This window comes from Cyclopterus lumpus, chromosome 20, assembly GCF_009769545.1.
Source record: "Cyclopterus lumpus isolate fCycLum1 chromosome 20, fCycLum1.pri, whole genome shotgun sequence".
NCBI classification, from domain to species: Eukaryota; Metazoa; Chordata; class Actinopteri; order Perciformes; family Cyclopteridae; genus Cyclopterus; species Cyclopterus lumpus.
This window is the reverse complement of record NC_046985.1, coordinates 4,518,426-4,543,282: the sequence shown is the minus strand read 5'-3', so window position 1 is coordinate 4,543,282 and position 24,857 is coordinate 4,518,426. Positions and strand designations below refer to the sequence as shown.

Below are 24,857 nucleotides of genomic sequence, written 5' to 3'. Positions count from 1 at the left end.
ATATGTGTATTGTGTATATGTGTATTGTGTATTGTGTATATGTGTGTTGTGTATATGTGTATTGTGTATTGTGTATTGTGTATATGTGTATTGTGTATATGTGTATTGTGTATATGTGTGTTGTGTATATGTGTATTGTGTCTATGTGTATTGTGTATATGTGTATTGTGTATATGTGTATATGTGTATTGTGTATATGTGTGTTGTGTATATGTGTATTGTGTATTGTGTATTGTGTATATGTGTATTGTGTATATGTGTATTGTGTATATGTGTGTTGTGTATATGTGTATTGTGTATTGTGTATATGTGTATTGTGTATATGTGTATATGTGTATTGTGTATATGTGTATATGTGTATTGTGTATATGTGTGTTGTGTATATGTGTATTGTGTATATGTGTATTGTGTATATGTGTATTGTGTATATGTGTGTTGTGTATATGTGTATTGTGTATTGTGTATATGTGTATTGTGTATATGTGTATATGTGTATTGTGTATATGTGTATTGTGTATTATGTATATGTGTATTGTGTATTGTGTATATGTGTATTGTGTATATGTGTATTGTGTATCGTGTATATGTGTATTGTGTATATGTGTATTGTGTATATGTGTATTGTGTAAATGTGTATTGTGTATATGTGTATTGTGTATTGTGTATATGTGTATTGTGTATATGTGTATTGTGTATTGTGTAAATGTGTATTGTGTACATGTGTATTGTGTATTGTGTATATGTGTATTGTGTAAATGTGTATTGTGTATATGTGTATTGTGTATATGTGTATTGTGTATTGTGTGTATGTGTATATGTGTATTGTGTCCATGTGTATTGTGTATATGTGTATTGTGTCTATGTTTATTGTGTATTGTGTGTATGTGTATTGTGTATATGTGTATTGTGTCTATGTGTATTGTGTATATGTGTATTGTGTCTATGTTTATTGTGTATTGTGTATATGTGTATTGTGTATATGTGTATTGTGTAGATGTGTATTGTGTCTATGTTTATTGTGTATTGTGTATATGTGTATTGTGTATTGTGTATATGTGTATTGTGTATATGTGTATTGTGTATATATGTATTGTGTATTGTGTATATGTGTATTGTGTATATGTGTATTGTGTATACGTGTATTGTGTATTGTGTATATGTGTATTGTGTCTATGTGTATTGTGGATATGTGTATTGTGTATTGTGTATATGTGTATTGTGTCTATGTGTATTGTGGATATGTGTATTGTGTATATGTGTATATATGTATTGTGTATATGTGTATTGTGTATTGTGTATATGTGTATTGTGTCTATGTGTATTGTGTATATGTGTATTGTGTATATGTGTATATGTGTATTGTGTATATGTGTGTTGTGTATATGTGTATTGTGTATTGTGTATTGTGTATATGTGTATTGTGTATATGTGTATTGTGTATATGTGTGTTGTGTATATGTGTATTGTGTATATGTGTATTGTGTATATGTGTATCGTGTATATATGTATTGTGTATTGTGTATATGTGTATTGTGTCTATGTTTATTGTGTATTGTGTATATGTGTTTTGTGTATATGTGTATTGTGTCTATGTGTATTGTGTCTATGTGTATTGTGTATATGTGTATTGTATCTATGTTTATTGTGTATTGTGTATATGTGTCTTTGTGTATTGTGTACATGTGTCTTTGTGTATTGTGTATATGTATTGTGTATTGTGTCTATGTTTATTGTGTATTGTGTCTATGTGTATTGTGTATATGTGTATATGTGTATATGTGTCTTTGTGTATTGTGTATATGTATTGTGTATTGTGTCTATGTGTATTGTGTATTGTGTCTATGTGTATTGTGTATTGTGTCTATGTGTATTGTGTATATGTGTATATGTGTATATGTGTATATATGTATTGTGTATATGTGTGTTGTGTATATGTGTATTGTGTATTGTGTATTGTGTATATGTGTATTGTGTATATGTGTATCGTGTATATATGTATTGTGTATTGTGTATATGTGTATTGTGTCTATGTTTATTGTGTATTGTGTATATGTGTTTTGTGTATATGTGTATTGTGTATTGTGTCTATGTGTATTGTGTATTGTGTCTATGTGTATTGTGTATATGTGTATATGTGTATATGTGTATATATGTATTGTGTATATGTGTGTTGTGTATTGTGTATTGTGTATATGTGTATTGTGTATATGTGTATCGTGTATATATGTATTGTGTATTGTGTATATGTGTATTGTGTCTATGTTTATTGTGTATTGTGTATATGTGTTTTGTGTATATGTGTATTGTGTCTATGTGTATTGTGTCTATGTGTATTGTGTATTGTGTATATGTGTATTGTATCTATGTTTATTGTGTATTGTGTATATGTGTCTTTGTGTATTGTGTATATGTGTCTTTGTGTATTGTGTATATGTATTGTGTATTGTGTCTATGTTTATTGTGTATTGTGTCTATGTGTGTTGTGTATATGTGTATATGTGTATATGTGTCTTTGTGTATTGTGTATATGTATTGTGTATTGTGTATATGTATTGTGTATTGTGTCTATGTTTATTGTGTATTGTGTCTATGTGTATTGTGTATATGTGTATATGTGTATATGTGTATATGTGTCTTTGTGTATTGTGTATATGTATTGTGTATTGTGTCTATGTGTATTGTGTCTATGTGTATTGTGTATTGTGTCTATGTGTATTGTGTACATGTGTATTGTGTCTATGTTTATTGTGTATTGTGTATATGTGTTTTGTGTATATGTGTATATGTGTATATGTGTATTGTGTATTGTGTATATGTGTATTGTGTATTGTGTATATGTGTATTGTGTATTGTGTATACATGTATTGTGTCTATGTTTATTGTGTATTGTGTCTATGTGTATTGTGTCTATGTGTATTGTGTAAATGTGTATATGTGTATATGTGTATATATGTATTGTGTATTGTGTATATGTGTATATGTGTATATGTGTATATATGTATTGTGTACTGTGTATATGTGTATTGTGTATTGTGTATATGTGTATTGTGTATATGTGTATTGTGTCTATGTGTATTGTGTATACGTGTATATGTCTATATGTGTATTGTGTATTGTGTATATGTGTATTGTGTATTGTGTATATGTGTATTGTGTATATGTGTATTGTGTATATATGTATTGTGTATTGTGTATATGTGTATACGTGTATATGTCTATATGTGTATTGTGTATTGTGTACATGTGTATTGTGTATTGTGTATATGTGTATTGTGTATATGTGTATTGTGTATATGTGTATTGTGTCTATGTGTATTGTGTATTGTGTCCAGCATGTGAAGAACACGCAGAACATGAGGCTCGTCACGATCCTCTGTCTCTACTTGGTAGTGCATGTTTACCCTAAATTAAAAAAGACGGGGTGTGTTTGAATGAACGAGTGAACCCGGAGCAGAGGGGTGGGGGGGGGGTGGGGGTGGGGGGGGTGTGAACAGACAGCCTGGAGCCACAGCCGTCACATAGAGTCAGAGGAAGCTGTGTGACGTCTCCTGTGGAGCTCGACCCCCAGAGCCAACACCCAGGACATGTCACAGGAGCTGTCTTGTGTACGTGCGTGTGTGTGTGTGTGTGTGTGTGTGTGCGTGTGTGTGTGTGTGTGTGCGTGTGTGTGCGTGTGTGTGTGTGCGTGTAGGAGCACACCGTTTCATGTGATGGACAAAGAGGACAGCGACTGTAAGTGCTCATGCGGCTCTCACGCTGGAACCCGGAGACGATAAACAATTACTTTTCACCTTCAGCCCATTTATTTTAAAAAAACATACCCGCGTACTGTATTAGGCAAAGTGTGGCTGATGAATGGGAATAGCGGCTTCATGTAAAAGCCATTTGACATAAAAAATACTGTAGTCTGTCAGTCTGTGTAGGGAAGAACACGACTGCTTTAGGGGCCTTCAAGAAACAGCATTTTAGGTATTTTTATGTTACTTTAAACTTCTTCGCCAATGCATTTTGGACGCAATTATTGCTCTTTGACCTCTTTTATTACTTTTGCAAAATTCAGATTTATATAAATCACAAATGCGCGTATAAATGCTAAGTTGTGTGATGCCCATCAGTATAGAGAAGCTGAAAGTGGCTCCACCTTCACAAGCTGCACCATTAATGACGGTGACACGTTAGTGCATCACTATTTAATTCATTTTTTTATGTATATTATTAGTTGCTTTTCGGTACTAGGCACAATATGTGACATCACCGCAGTCGTGTGCATCCGAGGGAAGTCATGTGATTGTGAATCAAATGTAAACGAACACTCAGGGTCAAAGCCATGCCCCCCCCCCCCCCCCCCCCCCCCCGTGGCCATGACGACGGAGAGGTGGGCGTGACGGAGGCTCACCTGGGTATTTTGAAAAGCGCTCTCATCGGGTGGAGTTCGGAGAGGGGGGGGTCTCCATCTCCCAGCTCTATGCCGGTGATGCCGAGGGACCAGACGTCACAACGAGCGTCGTAGGTGGAGTCCAGCTGCTGCTCACACGCGATGACCTGCACACAGCGTTACGACTTCAATGAGCTACTTCAGCCCTAAAACAACAAGAGACTCCTTCTGGAGGAAGGTTGTACACTCCACTTCCTTATTAGGGAGTCAATATTCACGTGTGAATAGTGATTTATTTGTGTGTCGCAAGACCGCGAACAGAGAGAGCAAAATCTATATCGAAACATCAAAGAAACCCAATAAACAGTTCAACAGAGCTCAGCCAAAGCTGCAATCACTGTCTGCTGTGGGCAATATACACACACACACACACACACGCACACACACACAAACACAAAAGTACACACACACACACTCTCACAGTCAATCATCAATGTCCTGAGGGCAGCATGGTACCAATCAACAATAGGAATCATCTTTGAGTGGAAGGTATGTGCACACACACACACACATAAACACGCACGCGCACACACACACACACACAAACACTAACACATGTTTGCCATTAATGTCAATTGTCTGAAAGCAATATCATTTGTATTCCAAATCCCCAATAGGCATGTACTTATGTAAACAGACAAATCGTTACCAGATCGCTCATAATAAGACATCATGAAACACAAGTGGACACACACACACACACACGGACATGCACACACACATGCACACACTTTGCTATAGAAAACAAAATAACAGGAATACCAAACATAAATAAAAACACTCTATGTTGAATCAGCCCTCATAGAGACTATTTTTGCAAGAAAATGTCACTTTAAATGACCAAAATATCCCCCAAAAAGTTAAATATATCCTCATAACACCTAAATCATCAATCAATAAAGTCAATAAAAATATAGCTCATCCGAAAATGTCTAACAATGTCTAGATGTGACGCAGCTTACCCCACAACTCAGCAAAATGTGATGATAACAATCTTCTGTAATCGATCCCCGTTTACAAATCTCACTCCTGACATCAACAAACCTTTTGGACCGAAGACGTTCTCGTCTCGAGAGTCAAACCCACGACGGGCGTTCTACACAAATGAGATTAAAATACGGACGCGGACGCGTCACGTGCGCTCTGATGCAGAATTTGCGTCGGCATGCAAAAACCCTCATGTAACAATTGGCCATTCTGGATTTGAGAAGAGGTTGAAGTTCGCCTGAGAAGGACAAAATCAGGGCACACAGACGGGTGGCCATCTTTTCCGCCTCTCTCCACGACCACCAATAAATAAAAGGCCGTAAAAAGGCCCAAATAATGACGACATTGTTTTATCGACACTACAATCGGGCAAAAAAATGTGCAAACTCAGCATCGTTTTGAACGTTTTCTAAATTCTGGTGGTGACGGTTAAAATGGTCTCGGGCGTCTGATGCTCGTATGCAGATGATGGACACTCTCTCACACTCTCTCACACCCACAATTCATCACACTCAACTTTTCTTTTCAAGAAATGTGAACTTGTGTGTGTAAAAATCGGGGGTTGAGTTCCCCCTTTTAATTGCGAGGCAGCTTCGGTCCTTCGGTTGCACTGCACGGCGACACGCCGCCGTGACCTTTGACCTCTCGCTGTCCCACTTACGCTATGTAAAAGGGGCACACTACTACTTCCTGCAACGGTGATGGATCTAAAGACCGAGGAGCTGAGGACGCACGTTGTGTGTGACGGCGTTATCTCTCTGATGATTATTAACCGTGGCCCCCAGCTGGGACCCGCTCCAGGCTTATGGAGTGGAAAGAGTTTTTTTACTGTACCTCCGGAGCCATCCAGAAGGGAGTTCCCACAGAGGTGTTCCTCCTCAGGCGGGTGTTTGTCAGCTGGGCCGAAACGCCTGCCGGGGGAAGAGAACAACACACTTTAGCCTCGTCGGGGGACACGACACGAGCTTCGGAGACAACCTTCTTTTTTTTTTATTTGGTGGAGAAAAGTGATGATCTGTGAACCGGCGGGTTGTTCCTGAATGGATCTCAGAGCTCCGTCGCATCCCACTGATAGAGCTGTCGCTATAGTGACGGGGAGGAAAAAAACAAAACACACACCTGCACAGAGAGACCCCCCCCCTTCAAACGATGGATCGCTTTGAATTACAAATTGTCGTGTGACTGCAGGTGATTTCAAGAACAACATTTGAATATAATTCAGCTGTGACTGAGCTTTAGTCCCCCCCCGTCTCTCAGAATCTAGCTTATGTTATACGAGATACTGCAGAGGGCCTATTATTGTGTGTTATTGTGCGGCACAAAACCCTGACAAGGAACACGCTGACCCACAATCGCGTGTTCAGTCCAGTCCGGTCGAATCAACGTGATGCCTCCGCCACAACGCGTCCCCGGGGCCGAAAGCAGCGACCGGGACAAGAAGCAGAGCCTCGAGACAACGAGCGGCGACCGGCTAACAAAAGGTGATCTACTGATGCGCGACGCGACCGCAGCAGAACAATGCCTCGGCCTCGTTCTACGCTCATCTTCTGCAAAAACCTCAGTGACATTCTGCAGAACGTGTTTTTAGACGTGAAGGTCTGATTTTCTGAACGCGGTTCACGCGCCACAAATGTGCTTTTTAAATGACGGCTTCTTTGCTGTCGGTACAGTAAAGGAACGCAGCGCTGCTCTGCTGCTGCTGGGGTGCAGCCAGCGGTGGAGACGAGCAATGCAGCGGAAAGACTCTTCTAAAGGGATTAGAAACATGTGCAGGGGGGGTATATATATATATATAAAATATATATATATATAAATAAATATAGATATAAATAATATATATAGATATATGTTTATATAGAGATATATATATCTCTATATAATCTAAATATTTTATAAATATATATAAATATATATATATAAAATATAATATATATATATATATATAAAATATATATAATATAGATATAAATAATATATATAGATATATGTTTATATAGAGATATATATATATCTCTATATAAATATAATCTAAATATTTTATAAATATATATAAATATATATATAAAAATATAATATATATATATAAAATATATATAATATAGATATATAATGTAGATATAAATAATATACATCGATATATATTTATATATAGATATATATATATAAATATAATCTAAATATTTTATAAATATATATAAAATATAATATATATATATTATATATAAAATATATATAATATATATATATAATATAGATATAAATAATATATATATATATAAATATAATCTAAATATTTAATAAATATATATATTTGCATGAGGCTGCGAAATCACAGACAGGCTCACGGGCTGTCACCAAAACCACCAAAACCACTACACAGAAGCACTTCAACACTTACAAACCACTACGACACACGAGGTATATGAGCTCGTGAGGACACAAAGAGACCCCCATGAAAGCTCTCACAGCCCCCCTCTCTTTCCACTACATTAGCCCCGAGTGGAGCCTGGTGGTACCACACTTAATAATCATCACAGAGATAACGCCGCCAATTAGAATATTCATGAGAGAGCCGTGAACGAACAGCGCCTTTTCATTCTTTCACTTTTTGTGTGGGGAGGGGGTCCATCTCTTTGCTGTTTAGTTCCTCTGCCTGTGATGAGTCAGTGCGGGGGCCTTTATCTCCTCAGCTGCTTAGCGTAGCGTGCGCCCCTCCACACGAAAACCCATTAATCCCAGCGTGACGCAGTGCCGTCGTGCAGCAGCGAGGCGCCTTTTTTCTTCTTCTTTCGTCACTCTGCAAGTTTTTATACACGCCGGGCTATTTTAAAACGCTTTGTCCCCCCCCCCCCCCCCCCCCCCCCCCTTCCTCCCCCCCCCGTTTCTGACGGCATCACAGCCCAAAAATCGGATAGAAATGTTAGCTGTCAGCAACATTGAGGCTGTATGAAAAGGTGTTCAGTCCTCTCTCCACTGGCAGGGAGAGATGTGACCCTTTGCATACGTCCACGTGCTTCAGTCGGCTTAATTGGGAGATAGCAGGACGGATGACGTGACCAAAACTCCAGCAAATGGAACTTACTTTGAGCTAAATGCTAACGCTAACAAGCTGAAATACACATTGTCCTGTTTCTTCCACCATTTTAGTTTATTGCATAGCATGCTAACAGATGATAATCAGGAATGGGAATAGTTATAGTTCATTAGTTTTTTTCCAGGTATTTTGGTCGTAAAAACCTGCCGATGGACCGAAATGAAGAGTTAAGTTGTCACCAACATTTATTACAATTACTCCATGAATAATTGTACCAAATATACCGTGGAAATCACGTCCAATACATTTCCTTGAGTGACAAGACAATAATTCTATTAAAATTCAAAAAAATGTTTGCACATTTGATGTTTTTGGTTTATTGCTAAATAGAGTACGTAACCCCAGAAAAGACCCGCAGATATGTAACTGCCATCAAGAGGTTCTTTACCCTTTCTTCTGTCTCAGTTTTTTTATCAGATTGTGCTATATTTTCATCTCAGAGAATATCAGACTTTTCTCCTGATAAATGTACAACTTTAAACTGGTAAATTCAGAGTTCACCTCCGTAATATCGCACAGGTAGAACCGCATCTCTGAACTCTTTCGTTCCCAAAGACCTTAAAAACTGTCGCAATGCACGAGCGTTGAGAATCTCCGAGGAGGAAGAAGCTGCTTTGAAGGCGACGGACGGCCCTGCTCCGTATGAGCCACTTCACATATTAAGTGATTCCATTAATACCTCTCCTCCTCCTCTTCCTCCTCCTCCTCCTCTTCCTCCTCTTCCTCCTCCTCCTTACATAAGAGCTGTGCACTTTGTGCTTTTCATAGTTAGAAAAAAAAAAGGCTTTTAAGAGAAGCCCACAATTAGCGGACTGAATGCAAAACCGACAAACACGTTGAGTGGGGATTTTATTAGTGATGAAAACAGGCAGCTGCTTTTTTTTCTCCTTTTTTTTCCCAGCAGGGGTGAGTCATCGCCCTGGAAATAGTCTGAATCGCTTTGCCCCGTCGCGAGCCTTCAATTCGAGAGCTACGGCGCCTCATTTGGTCACCTCGCCGGGTTGTGTGAACGTACCCCGACACCTCAAGGAAACTAATTAGGGGAATAATGTATTTGGCAATGGATGTGACCCTCGTCTGTTAAATAGAGCCACGACATGACGTCCCCTGAGTAGAGGAGGATAGGACAACAACAAAAAGAGAGAGAGACAACATTGGCGTACCAAAGTCCACGAGTTTGACGCCTCCGTGCGTCGTCAACAGGATGTTGTTGCCTTTGACGTCACGGTGGATGGTCTTGTTGACGTGCAGGTGCTGGAGTCCCTGTGGGGGAGGGGGGCGGGGGGGCGGGGGGGGGGGGGGTTAACAGCATTTTCTCACAAGCACCTGCTTTCTAAATGATCCCGTTTAAGCTCTTTTCATTGAAGCAATGATGTGTTCAGTGGGAGGTGGTTGCTCTATTGAGCTCTCCAGTACATCATTGTCCGTCTCCCCCCCCTTCCCCCTCCCCCCCCCCCGTGCACATTCAGAAAGGGCCAGAAGTACCATGAGGGCCTCGTGCAAGATGTAGGCGATGATGGCTTCATCCATCCGGTCCCCCCTCTTCAGCAGGCCTTTAGCCAGATCTGTCACCGAGCCGCCATTGCAGAGCTGCAGCAGGAAAAAAAAAGAAAAGAAACGGGAGAAGAATGAGCATGAACTCAAAAATGGGGAGTCGGCACGATGCGTCTGAAATCTGGAGCATCTGAGATTTCACAGTGAGGTAATTCTGTCAATCTGCAAGCGGCTTATCTTTCTGATGAGAGAATGTACATGTTGGCGTGCGTGGTTTAATCTACGCTCCGATGACTAAGCAGCGAGAATGTTAAACATGCAACACCATCGTCTTCGAATGGAGGACACCCTCTTGTGTTTTTAAGACAATGCCGACATTTAGAGGATTAATGACGGCGTGAACACTTCTTTTCCTCAATGTTTTCGTGTTCTCGTGGTTTACTGCGTCTAGATGTGGACTCCACCGTCAACAGCGGCCCTCTCTTGGAAAATTACAGGAGATTGTGCACCGGTAGGTTGCCTTGGCAACAATAATAACCCTTAATTTGGGGCCTTTTCTTTGAGATGCCAGAGGTAGAGGCCAGAAAACACAACGCTCTAAAGACTGCTGCTGCCGAAGAGAAACCGCAGACCTCCGCGTGGTAAAATATTTAATCTACAGATGCACGAAACACACAAACGCCTCTTTTTATCCGTTTGTTTTGACCAAAAAAAAAAAGGCTTCGAAAAAGCCATCGTATCTTTTTTTTACGTATGAATCACTCGTTCTCGTGTAATTACACTAATTTTCCCGCACTTGTACACTGAAAGCTTGATTGTGCGACAGACGCGCGGCGGCGTGTGGTTATTTAGGATGAGAGTCAGGCCCCTGCAGCGATCGCACCGAACACCACGAGTCAGAAAAGATTACGCATGTTGTAAACATATTGTTTACATAGTGCAGCTTATTGAGCTCCCCACAGGAAGCTTACAGTGAACCCTTTTTAAAGAACAACACACTACATGTAGTTGATTTCAGAGATGAAAATACATAGTTTTCACACTCAATTGATTGACATATACTTGTTTAGTCAGAAAATAGTGAAACGTCCAATATGACAGCCAATTAAATTGTCTAAATATAACAAAAATAACATTGTTTGTATTTACAAAGAGGAAACAGTTCAATGCAGAAAATCCTACAAAAGCCTATTTTTGTCATTGTTTTTCTTTTTGTAGTCATTTTGATTTGATTTTGTGTCTCTTTGAGGTTGTTTTGCATCTCTTAGTAGTTGTTTGCATCTCTTTGTGATTGTGTTACGTCTCTTCGTGGTCATTTTTATCATCTTTGTAGTAGTTTTCTGTCTCTTTGAGGTTGTTTTGCACCTCTTTGTGAACATTTTACATTTCTTCATGGTCATTTTGTGCCTCTTTGTGGTTGTTTTGTATTTCTTAGTAGTTGTCTTGCATCTCTTTGTGGTTGTTTTGTATTTCTTAGTAGTTGTTTGCATCTCTTTGTGGTTGTTTTGTATTTCTTAGTAGTTGTCTTGCATCTCTTTGTGGTTGTTTTGTATTTCTTAGTAGTTGTTTGCATCTCTTTGTGGTTGTTTTGTATTTCTTAGTAGTTGTTTGTATCTCTTTGTGGTTGTTTTACGTCTCTGTTGTTTGTTTGTTTCTCTTTGCAGACGTTTTGTGAGTCTTCGGAGTAGCTTCGTGTCTCTTTGTGGTCATTCTGTGTCTTTCTGTCGTCTGATTTCACTTCTGACTTTCAAATAAGAACATTTTACAGACACTTCAGACAGAAACATAGGCCCAGGAGCCATATGAGGACTTGGGTCCAGGGTAGACCAATAGACCCCCCCCCCCTCCAGCACTGGATGCTGATAGTGAAGCAAGTCTTCGACCTTGACGAAGCAACCGCATAACTTTTCCACACCTTGCCCGGTGAGTGTTTTCTATCTGCCTCTCGATCCACCCGTCCATCAGGAGCCCAGAGGACTGTTGCAGGACGGACGGCGTGCATCTCAACTGCCACACGGGGAGCTGAATCCTCCCGCTCGCTGCTATCAAACGTGCAGCTGAGCAGAGAACTGAGGCGCTCCGACAACCAGCCTGACGTCAGCCCGCATCAGCGCTGCCATATCACCTGTCATCATTAAATTACAGCGGGCAGAAAGACGGGTCCATATTAACGAGAGGCTAGATTTAATGGAGCTAAACGTTAGCCGCAGAGCCCAGAAAGTGATGCTGAACACGGACATTAATTATTTCAGATGTTGGGGGGACTCGAACCTCTGCAGAGTGAGAATGATTTATGAAACCTCCTAAGCTTTGCGTACAGAGGTCTAAACACACTTAGGGTTGTTTCTCCACAAGCGTGACACAGGAAAAACAACAAGTGATTACTATGTTAAACTATGACGGTGGTTGTTAAGTCGATGAGGATGAAGGAGTTAATAGCTGAAGACAAATTGGTCTTGAATGGCCTTGAATGTCAAATACGGAGTGTCAACGGCAATTCCACTGGATGCCATCCATATGCTATGAGGTACTATTCAAAATATAGGCTGCAAAATCCCTTTTTTTGGCAATAATTAGACTAAAAATGATCATTAGGGCTGCCAAAATTAGAATTTTCCACCACAGATTTGATTAAAATCTAAATAAAAAGGTCTGCCAAGATCCGCGTCTTCCATCTTCATCTTGAACGTCTCCCGAGTTTCCACAATAACTCCGTTGTATTTTCAAAGAAGGAACTGAATAAGAATTGAATACCGAGTGGGATATTCTCCATTTCAAATAAGCTCAGGTGCTCGTTCAGTCATGTAAATCAAAGTAGGCGATCAAAGACGTGTAAAAGAAGCGGATGAAACAAATGTGAAGATAAAACAACCCCCCCCCCCCTCAGCGAGGAGAAACCACAACTATCTTTGATGTGCGTTTCCTTGCCAATATAAATATAAATTGGGGGTCTTATCTACTGCCTGATTATTGGACGTATGCGGTTGCATCGTGTCTGCACCCCATAATAATCATGTGGGTGAGTCACCGGCTGGATCTCCTAGTGTTACTGCAGGGTTATCTGAGCTGTGTCCACTTTCCTTTAATGAAAAGTACAAACGCCGAATAACGCTTTAAACCTCATTGTCAATTAATGGCGGTCGAGGTCGCGGAGACTAATGAGGGTAAATAAAAGCACCGGGGGGGGGGAGGGGGGGGGGGGGGGGGGGGGGGGGGGGGTATTGTTGACTTTTGGAAGGTGGCCGACAAATAAAATACGTATGTGGTACAAAGAGAGGACGAACATAAGAGTAAAAGGTAAATACAAATCTATGTTTCTGCTTTAGATTTAAGTGAAGACAATGGGAACGCTAATGGGCGTCTTTTGGTTTGACGCTACCAGATTTGCACATTTGGCTTTCTTCCACTTCTTCCTGTTGGCTGGGCTACTCTGAGATATTGGGGCCAAAAACCCCACTATGTTTATTTATGTAATGATTGTTGTCGATATGCATCACAATATATGATAATAATAATAATGATAATAATGCCGTCCGGTCTGGTCGAGGCCCAGATAAAGGGGGTTGGTTGAAATGCGGAAATGACATGTGCCTCGGGGGAAACCCCGCCCACGAGTACTTTAAAACACCTTCCAAGCTGGCAAACCTCCAAATACATCTTGTGTTTTTATTTATTCATTTTTATTCATTTTTATTTATTCACTTTTATTATTTTTATTTATCTTTATTCATTTTTATTCATTTAAATTCATTTCTATTGATTCATTTTTATTATTTTTATTTATTCATTTTTATTATGTTTATTTGTCTTTATTTTTATTCATTTTTATTCATTTTTATTTATTCACTTTTATTATTTTTATTTATTTTTATTCATTTAAATTCATTTCTATCGATTCATTGTTATTATTGTTATTTATTCATTTTTATTATGTTTATTTGTCTTCATTTTTATTATTTTTTATTCATTTTTATCACCAACGTTTAGATTTACCTCCCGGTCCTACGCCGAAAAGGTAAATCCGCATACAAGCGTACGCCATCGAAGCTTTCATTCGACCCCCTTCTCTCCGTCCTTGACCAGTTCCCAAATCCCGATGCTTCTCTTTGCCATTAACGTCTTCAGACGGGCTCTGAGCGTGCTGTCGTACGGCTTGTTATTCAGCAACGACTCTTCTCCCGTGAAGGCGTGTTAAATGTAGTGTAGAGACAGTTTAACACTAGAAACACCAGAAACTGGAACTCTTAAAGATGCCAACAGTTGTGGTCCTGATAAAAAGCCCTTCATGCCCAGTTACTTCTTCCATTTCCCAGTGGCTGAGCCCATTACTGTTTCCTTTTCTTTTCTTCTTTTTTAGATTTGCAGCCACAGTTTTCCCCGTATATAACTCTCTGTTAACATCGCAGTCAGTCTCCATCACTCTGACGCTCATCCGCTCCAAAACGAGCACATTTTAGAGAGTATTGGTTAAAAAAATCAGGTGTGATAACATATTGAAAAAGACGAGATTATGATGATGTTCTACGAGCGGTGTTATTTACATTATTTACACGACGAAGCAGCAGCACAAGAACAAGCAGCTACATTCTGTAAGCAAAATAGGCGCAAAGTGATGCAATTGTTTTATTTCTGCATCGTGAAAGATGGGACACGTGATGCACTAATCAGTGGCCTTCGTTTAACTGGAGCTCCTCAAATGAAATGCGCGTCCAAAATCACCTTTTTTTTCTTCCAACTAGAGCATTATGACTCCACCGCGGCGATCTTTGAAGCGGGGGAGAGGCCCGTCGTACATGAAAGCCTCGCTCGTCTCCGCATCCGCCCGTCACAAAGGAGCCGCGTTGCAGAGGAGGCGAGAAGCCCGAGAGCTCGCCGACCCCGATGAGAGGCGGACAAAGCAAAGGATGCAATTTGTGTGCATTCTGTTCGTAATGAGCGGCTCGCCGTCTCTGACGGACGGAGAATTACAGTTCACAAGGCAGAGGACGGTAACCATGGTGAACGAGCGACCTGCTTCCCCTCAAAACAAAAACCCATGTGCATCTACTTCACACACACACACACACACACACACACACACACACTGTCAGGCAGTGATTTTCAGCCTCAGGATTAGCCACCACGGCTGCTGGCTGCAGATTTCAAGGGAACATTTTAAAAAAACGGATCAAACCACCGAGGAAACGATCGAGTTCTCTCGGCTTTTGCTACTTTGTTTACTTCCCGACGTCGTCGAGCTCCGTGTCTTGTGCTCACGACGAACCGATAACCACGCGCATCAGCTGCATGGTATCTGATGCACGACCATAATAACCACGCCGGCGTCTTTAGATTGTTACTCGACACGCGAGGCGAGACGACGCGACCACTGCCAAGAGGTCAGGAGGAAGGACGCGATGAAAAGGGAAGGAAACACAAGCTGGAGGGGTGAAAACTATCCACTGGGTCCCGTAACAGCTGAAGCAAAGTCCAAGTGAGCTTGGATTACTCTGGACACTGTGGAAGAAGGTACAGAACCACGTGGAACACAGTGGGCGGAGAGGAAAATAGTTTTAAATATGAATGCCATCTTATTACAGAGGCATTCATATAGAGGTTTTATGGTTATGACAAAGGAAAAGTATAACATTGAGACTTTTTTTTACGTGCTCCCCCAACCGAGGAATCAATATCAGCGTAATATATATATATATATATATATATATATATATATATATATATATATATATAATATCCAAAGCATTGGTGTGGATTACAATTCAACACTTTGGCATAGCTGTGCTTTACGCAAAAATGCTGACATCAGCACATTCTTAGCATGCATAACATTTGGTAAGTAGCACCAAACACTAAGAACCACTATATCTGCACACTTCACAACGACCGGGATCAGCGCTTTCTGCCGAGGGAATGTGGGCGGATGCCCTTTGTGGGACCTCCTTGGTGGGCGTGCACCGCGACCGGCTCTGGGTCAGCTTGGGTCAGTTCTTCACGTTAGTTATTAGCAAGAAGAATTAACGTGTTATTGGACTCATCAACATTCAGGTGGCGGCCCAACACATGCTCATACCTGCACATGGCCTTTCCTGTACAGCAGGTGCAGGAACGCAGTCACAAAGTCGACCAAGGGGACTCAAAGGCGTCGCATGCTTTCCATTTCAGCCACAGGACACATTTGGGCTGCAGTCGATGTTATCCACTAATACACTGCGACAGTCCATGTAAACAGAAATCCACCCCCCCCCCCCAACACAGCCATGTGGTCTGCCTGCGACCAAATCCCCCAGGTGGCCTATAAGTAAACTCCCAGACTGCCTTAAACCTGTTACGTAATCCCTGGCCCTACCTGGTGGCGGCTGCACGTACCTGGCGAGACATGCTGTGTGATGTACAGCCAGACCTTTAATCTGCATCGTCTGCACCCTTAAGCTCCACTATACATGGGGAATGCCGTCTGGGTCAAATGTATGGGTACACGTGTGGCGGTCCTACCTCCAGCACCAGCCACAGCTGGTCTCCACATTTCACATCCTTCTTGTAGTACATCCCGTAGAACTTCACGACGTTGGTGTGGTCCGAGAGGGCCTTGAGGATGTTGTACTCGGCCTCGATCTCCTCGTCGATATCCTGCGGGACAAAGGACGAGGAGGTGATGTTACGAACGTCGCACGCTCACCGACATTTTGGGACGCTTTCATGCCAGAGGATATCCAAAGAACAGGAGAGGCAGAGGATGTGGTGGTGACGTGTTAAACAGTGTTAAATTAAAGCATTTTATTGCCTTTTTTACCCCTGTTTATACACTTAATGCGAAGCTCTTGGATCCAGCCTCATATTTTAATATTTACCGTTGTAACCGAGGTATAGATCCTCTCCTCCTAGCCAAGAACATTAATAATGGCTTCAGCGCTCTGTTGATGCTCTTTAATGAAGTCACCATCACTGACTCTGGAATTTAATGTGGGTGAAAGGGGGCAAATCCTCATAATAATGGCAATTATGGAATCGTTTTTTTTTTACTGAATGTTGCAGCCGTACTGTCTGATTAAGGCCAACAAGAAACCTTTCTGAAGCATATTTAATGTTAAACATACGTGTCTGTGCCTCTGTGTGATGACTAGAGGAACAGTTCTTCAAGGTGAACATGAAACGTGATGAAACAATCACACTTTTAAGTTTGAGATTTCCAGGAGTTGGCTTATTCGTGAGGGTCAAGAGGAACGTCTGCAGTGGCAGTGAGTGCATAACTCTCTCCTTCAGTGATTTATATTCCTTAAAACGAAGCCCGACGTCTACGTTTCACCTCTAGTTCAACTAAATGTTCCCTTCTCAATTTATTTATCTGACGCCATAAAAAAAAGGCTCCAATAGTTCCCCCCCCCCCCCCCCCCCCCCCCCCCTCGGTGATTAAAACAACGGTAATGATGGTGCTCACAGGATCGTGGTCTGTGCTTAATCATTTCTCAATAATGAGAAAGTAATTCACAATAATGAGACTTGCATAAGCATGAAGGCTGAATCTAATGGGAAACGGCTGCTAAATAAGCCATAAAGTTCACTGTGCCTTCCAAATAATGCACCAGAACATGAGATCACTGACGGCTGCTTTCTGTGACAGTTATTCGGGGCTTAGAAAGAAGGTAATATTGGGTATGGGAAGCCTCCATTATTGATCTTTTCATCTGAAAGTAGTGACCTGTTCTTGATGGCCGTGCCTGTCGCCTCGCAAGTGGTGAATCTTGTAGAAAATACTCTCTGCTTCATAGGATGGATCAGACCAATTCATCAGATTCAATTCCACCATTTAAAAAGGGGTGCATTCTTTCTTTATGTATTAATTTAAAACATGGACTTCCTTATTTACATGTGCACGTATATATAAAATCCACAACAATTGGTTTTGTGAGGTTCACGGTGACCTTTGACCCCGCCCCCCACGCACATCCATATCACTGAAAAAAAAGTGAGATTTGTAAATGATATAGTCAAAATAATTCATGTATCCTAAATAAAAATATAGAGAGACAAAAACTCTTTAAATTGAAGGCATGAGGGTGACTTAAAGCGAACCATAAAGGTCTTGAACTGCAAGAGAAAACAATAGTGGCCCAGACCTAATACATCTTTAAATATACAGATGCTATAAATGTGACCACGAGGCAGTACCTCGGGCCTCCACCGGAGGCATAAACACGCCGCAAGCTTACGGCTGCTTTAACAAACACGAGGACGTCGTCCGAAATGTCACCAACGGGGGGAATTCAGAGTCGAACTCACGTGGATGGGATCCAGGATCTTCACGGCGGCTTTGCTCCCGTCCAGTTTGTTGAGCACCTTGTAGACCTTCCCGTAGGTGCCTTTCCCGATGGTCTCGATGATGTCCCAGGCGTCGGTGGGATCTGGAAAGTTGTCGAAGACGATCGATTTCCCTGATTGTGGAAACATCTTCAGGAGAGATCTCCTGCGTGTGGGGAACCACAAAGGAAGACGATACCAACCAATGGTTAACACACCTGAAACGGGGATATTTGTGTCTTAAAAACACATTTATTACCTTTCTTAGATTCTAAATACAATATTTAATGCACTTTAAAGTGTGATAAATCACTTCCCCCCCCTGTTTGTGTCTGGAAGGACTCGTCTGAGCCTCACCCGACGGGGCATGTGGTTGTTTCTAGGCCCGCGTGCAGCATTTAGCTCACGAGGTTCTGGATGCAGAGAAACGGTTCTTTAGGATCGAGTTCTGCAGAAATGAGTCGCCCCAAAAAAAGAAATGAGTCAGCATTTCTGCACTTCCTGTCTCATTGTCAGTGTTTTTTCACCTTTTTTTTTTTGGGGTCATATGTCTGAATGTAACTTTTTCTTTTGCTATACATTTAATAAATACTTAACATTAGTTAAAAAAGGAAAGTGAGATGCTAAAAAGAATAAAGAATCACCCGCGGTGACATCAAGAGGGTTTTATTACTAGAATATTCCAAATGCAAGATAAACACTGATGCATCATGGTACTTAGTAATTAGTTATTACTAAGTAAGCTTTTCTCTTATTTAATAGTTGTTCATTTGTGATTTAAAACACGAGAAGTTGTGGAGTAAAAGCGCCAATTTGAGATTGTAAATCACTTCACACAGAATTGCTTTTAAACAACGATACCTGCAACTGAGAAATGAGAATTTTACAATCCATACAACTCTTCATGCACATTTATGTTCTGTGTGTTTCTTACTTTTAGAGCCACTTCAGCAGAGTTTAACATATCTTTGTGCATTTGGACCCCCCCTCCCCTGATGGTTAGATCACAACACAATACCATGAACACAAGGTTATTAAATGCAATAAGAGGAAGGAAAAAAAAAAGAAAAGCAGGATTGTATCTTTGCATGTAAATGTGCAAAAGGAAAATCAGTCGGAGCCAACAAAGTGATCACGTGAAGGAAAGTCCTTCACACATGCACTGGTCATACACACTTCTGCCCTCGCAGTCTTTCATGAGAAAAATAAAACAAAATCCACAGAAAAAGAAAGCCAGATTACAATAGAAACAAACTTACATTGTTCTGTGAACAGGACTTGAAACATTTTTGGGGAAAACAGTTAATCCACGTCTGTGCAAAAAGGTTAGCAGGGGAGCAGCGGTGGTCCGGCCTCGACTGTGAGCGTGAACCACAGAGGAGGAGCTAACGCGAGCTAATCTCACTAGCAACCCCCCGCAGCTTCACAGTTGCCATTGGAAACCATCTCTAAGTGGTAGAAGATACGACGGGATTAGGGGGAATTAGTCGCTGCTGCGGCGTGAGCCTTTCCCCATATAGACGGCCATTCATGCTGCAGAGGAAAGCTGGTTAGAGGGCCTAAGCGCCGCAGAGGGCCACGCGCTCACTTTATTCACGTTACCTGTCGGATTCACTTATTTTATCTCAACTAGTTCGGATTACCCAGGTGATATGAATCCACCTGTGTGGCACACACACACACACACACAGATAGATATTCTCAGTCATCGTCTATGCAGAGCGATTAGCCTCCTTTTCACGGGCGCACACGTGTGAGTAATTACACCCGTGTTCGTACTTAATGCACAGTCTCTAAGTAACCTGCGGACGTCTTCAATAATACATCGCCGACCTCCGTGTGAGGTGACGACACGCCGCGGACACATGAGACGGGAGGAGGAAACCCAAGGACTCAGCACTGGACACCTCCGACGGGGAGCGCGGGACCCCTCGGAGGAGGACGGTTATCCAACCCCCCCGGGGGGGTTGTCGTTAAGCGAGAGAGAGTGCACGTGCATGACTGAGCGTGTGTTTTAATGTGTTTAACAGAAAAGGAGAACAATAATAATCACATTGTTTACGCTGGAGAAGAGAAAAAAACAGTCCGAGTGACTTGAAGCTCTCTTCGAGGAAGCAGAGGATCCATTTGGCCTTGGGGGGGTGAGGGGGGGGGGGGGGGGGGGGGGGGGGGGGGGGGGGGGGGGGGGGGGGGGGGGGGGGGGGGGGGGGGGGGGGGGGGGGGGGGGGGGAGTACCCGACGTGGATTAACTCCGTGACGCTGACCGGAGGGTCAACGTTTGGGTTTCACCTGCTGCCGATAATCTGACTCAAAGTGAGAACTAGAGCGAGATAACGTCTCAAAAACAGCTTTTAAAGTAATTTTTTCAAAAAGCCGACATGTTTCAGATCTTTGTGGTTTGTGGTGATATAATTAAAACAGACCATAACGTTACACTGCCCGTACAGATTTAACAATATGACGATTAAATGAATATTATAATGTTCATATCCACTGACCTTTTGATGGATGATGGCGAGAGGAAAAGAGAAAACAGGGACACATGGATGGTACTCGTAAAGAATAGATTTAGACACGTAGAAGCATGCAGGACACACACACACACACACACACACACACCTGCACTCAGGTAAACACACACACACACACACACACAATGTGCTGAGCCACTCCCAACGTTTGCAAATGAGGAATTCAAATGAGGCCGCCGGTTAAACATCGAAGGCCGGACAAAACAAATATTGATACACAAGTTTCGAGCATCAGAAGCGAATCTCGTGACACGAAGGGTCAAAAGGTCATCGTCATACTTACTCTGGCGTGCGTTCACATGCTTGAGTGTAGCTCCTCTGCTCTGCTACGTATTATACATCTAGAATAAGGAGCACAATAGCGCGGAGCTCGCGTAATTAGTTTAAGTCATTAGCGGAGAGCTCTGCCTCTGTCGCCGGTTAGCGGTGTCCCGTTACCCCCCCCCCCCCTCCCCCCCTCTCCGTCTGGGTGGAACCCCGCGTCAGCCAGAGCCCGACCGAGAGTTCAGCTCGGGGGGGCGATGGGGGGGGGGGACTGGCCGGTGGCATCTGAAGCTCGGCTCAAATGAATACAGAGTGTGGGTTTGAGCTTTTATTTGTAATTCTTTTTTTTTTTTTTTTTTTTCACATCAATATTTCATAAATTGTTGCCACTGATTTTTTTTATAAAATTTGTAAACAAACCTGGAAACCACTGTGAAGGTTAACAATAAAAACAGACCTGGAAAATATCGCTAGTCACAATTTCCATACCTGTTTAGCTTAGCTGTTAGCAAGGTAACCATTACTAACATATATATATATATACGTATATATATATATATATATATATATATATATATATATATATATATATATATATATATATATATATATATATATATATATATATATATATAGACAGATGTGCATTTCACTGTCAAAATCTAATCTATGATCATTTTTTGTGTGTGACTGGTTGGTTAATCAGAGTTACGGCGTATGGAAAGATTTTGTTTACACTAATAAATACCTGTAATAATATAATGTTAAAATTGTCCCCATCACATCCCTCGACAACCTCTTCACGCAGCTCCGACTTTCGCATCAAATGATTGATTCTTTAGTAGTTTTCTATTGTTCATTGACTCCAACAAAAGTCCAGTTTAACATCATCAGCGCGCAGTCAATATTATCCGATGTGTTGGGATCTTCTCATGTGTGGACCTGAATGATACTGTGTGTGTTGTTGGTCCGGTCCCTTCTACTGGGAACCGACCACCTCGGGTCCAGTTGGTCAGTCTGTTGAAGTCACCTTTCAAGCTGGTGTCCTCTCTGGAACATGACTCCAGCTCGCCGGGGAGCGCAGCACTTTGACCTCTTTCCGAGGCCTCGACGGCTGAAATATTGATGGCGGCTGGCCTTTTACCTCGAGACTGGAACCGGACGGCGTATTTGTTCATTTACATTTTTTTTTCTTTTTCTTTCTGAGTGAGTTCAGGATCTTTCCAAGAATTCAGACGATGGCTGAAGAAACGTCTTCGGGTTCATTAGAAGGTCGTTGTCGACCGTGGTGTCGAACTGCTAGACCATAAAAGATCATTTATGGTGAGAAAAGTACATCCTGATAGCAGGAAAAGAGAGAAAATACGGACTAGTTTTTTATTGTCACTGAAAAGAAGAGAAGAGGAAATGAGAAGAGGATCGCACGGACGAGGAGGACCGGTGGGTCTCCAGACTTGTGCCATGAAGCCTCATCAATCAGTCGGCTTTGGGGCCCCCGGTAGCCAATAATAAATCTCGGGGCCAGTGATGTCTCTGTCCAATAAAAAAAAACGCATCACCGCTCTGGCCCCCCCCCCCCCCCTACCCCCCCCCCACACCCCCACCCCACCCCCCCTCTCTCTCCGTCTGGGTGGAACCACCGCGTCACTCCAGTGTGGTTCCCTGGAGCCCGTCTTGCAGGCAGCAAAGCAACCTCATTTCCTGCTCCGCTGCTTTACAAATGGCTCCTCGAGGCTGAACCGTGACCACGGATTGGGGGGATGCGCTGATGGCCATAATGGCGGTATGATTAGAGCGGGCAGAGGTCCAGCTCCCCCCCCCCCCCCCTCCCCCCCCCCCCCCCCTCCCCCGCGAAGATACACAAAACCAAATGATCCTTGGCTTTAATGATTGGGCCAGTTTGGTCGCTCCAGACTAAAAAACACCTCGACGACTATGGGATGGATTGCCTTCACATTCTCAGCGGATCTTCGTGGTTTCCAGAGATGTTTGTGATCCCCGTGACTTTTATCTCTATAGCGCCACCTTGAGGTTAAAACATTTGCGGGTTTGTTTTTTTTCGTGTGAAAAATATTTTGACTATTATATTGATTCGACCTCGGCATTTTAATCAGATATTCATGGTCCCGAGAGGAGGAGAAGACTTTTCCTCTAGCGCCACCATGGGGTTAACATTGGCTCGGTGCACAGAGGACACACCCTTCTGACTTCAGTGATCCCTGATCACATATCTCAACTTCTACAAGACAGATCGGCCCAAAACTGTCAAATCTTTCCTCTTCACGAACAGTCCTCTTGAAATATTGTCTGAGAACCCACGTGACGCGTTACATAAGCGGTTAATAGGCTTAATTTCCTGACAGGTAACTTACATCGTGCACCGCGAGCTTCTCGCCCTCAGTCTCAAACTCAGCGTGTAGAATCGTCCTCCAATGAGCTCTCTGGTCTCGGGCACGAGGTGACTGCACGACGGAATAATCTTTCACACACACACATACTGTACGCAACTGTACGCGCTTCTGCTTTGATGATCTGCTTATTTTAGTTAACGGGATTTTAACCAAATTAAGCTTGAAAAATCTCAAATCTATTTCCATGCAATAAAAAAATGTTCCCGTGTAATTTGGATGTAAACAAACTAATCTTTTGGTCTCTCAAACACACACAAACACACACAAACACACACACACACAATCACACACACACACACACACACACAAACAAACACACGTAACACAAACACACACACACACAAACACACACACACATAAACACACACACACATAAACACAAACAAACACACACACACACACATAACACACACAAACACACTCACACATAAACACACACACACAAAGACACACAAACATACATAAACAAACACACACACATAAACACACACACACATACACACAAACACACACACACAAACACACACACACACACAAACACACACACACACACAAACACACACACACAAACACACAAACACACGCACACACAACACACATTACACACACAAACACACATCAACACACACACAAACACACACACAAACACACATTACACAAACACACACACACAAACACACACACACAAACACACGCACACACAAACACACATAACACACACACACATAACACACACACAAACACACATAAACACACACACACACACACACAAACACACATCACACACACACACACACAGAAACACACACACACACACAAACACACATCACACACACACACACACACACACAAACACAAACAAACACACACACACAAACACACACAAACACACACTCCTGTAATCTGAGCACAGAAAGCTGATTTCTCTCTCGGAGCAGTTTTAATAATAATCTCTCAGATGAAAACAGCTGACTTTGAAGACATTAAAACACCTGAAACATATAAAAAGCGTCTTACCTGAAGTCCGAGTCGCCGGCTCCAGACTTTGTTTTCGGACCGACTGCGACGACGAAACCGTTTATGAAATGTGTTCATGATTCAGAACTCTGTGAGTGGCTTGAGGACAATTATGTTGTTGAACATGAAGTGGCACTGGAATGAAAAGTCTCCCACTCACTGAGCTCACTGAACGCATCGTTGTTACCAGCTTCTGTCGCCGCGGAGACAGAAAAGGAGACTTCTTGGCCGGTGGAAGGAATCATCGTTCTACATAAAAATATAAACTCGTGTGAGTCGGGTCTTTACAACGAGGAAAGAGGTTATTTGCACGAACTGCTCATCGGAGC

General features: G+C 42.0%; 1 protein-coding gene across 1 annotated transcript in view; it reads right to left on the bottom strand.

Annotated features, from left to right (window-relative positions):
* Nucleotides 1–24,601, bottom strand: part of myo3a (myosin IIIA) — a 48,385-nt gene extending 23,784 nt beyond the window's left edge. Inside the window, exons 1-7 of the mRNA XM_034560411.1 lie at nt 24,529–24,601; nt 18,288–18,471; nt 16,503–16,637; nt 10,002–10,106; nt 9,680–9,779; nt 6,257–6,333; nt 4,397–4,542 (exon numbers count right to left, since the gene is read on the bottom strand). Of these exons, the coding sequence (XP_034416302.1) occupies nt 4,397–4,542; nt 6,257–6,333; nt 9,680–9,779; nt 10,002–10,106; nt 16,503–16,637; nt 18,288–18,455 (731 nt within the window). The 5' untranslated portion in view covers nt 18,456–18,471; nt 24,529–24,601. The remainder of the gene's footprint in view (nt 1–4,396; nt 4,543–6,256; nt 6,334–9,679; nt 9,780–10,001; nt 10,107–16,502; nt 16,638–18,287; nt 18,472–24,528) is intronic.
* Nucleotides 24,602–24,857: the final 256 nt, after the last annotated feature.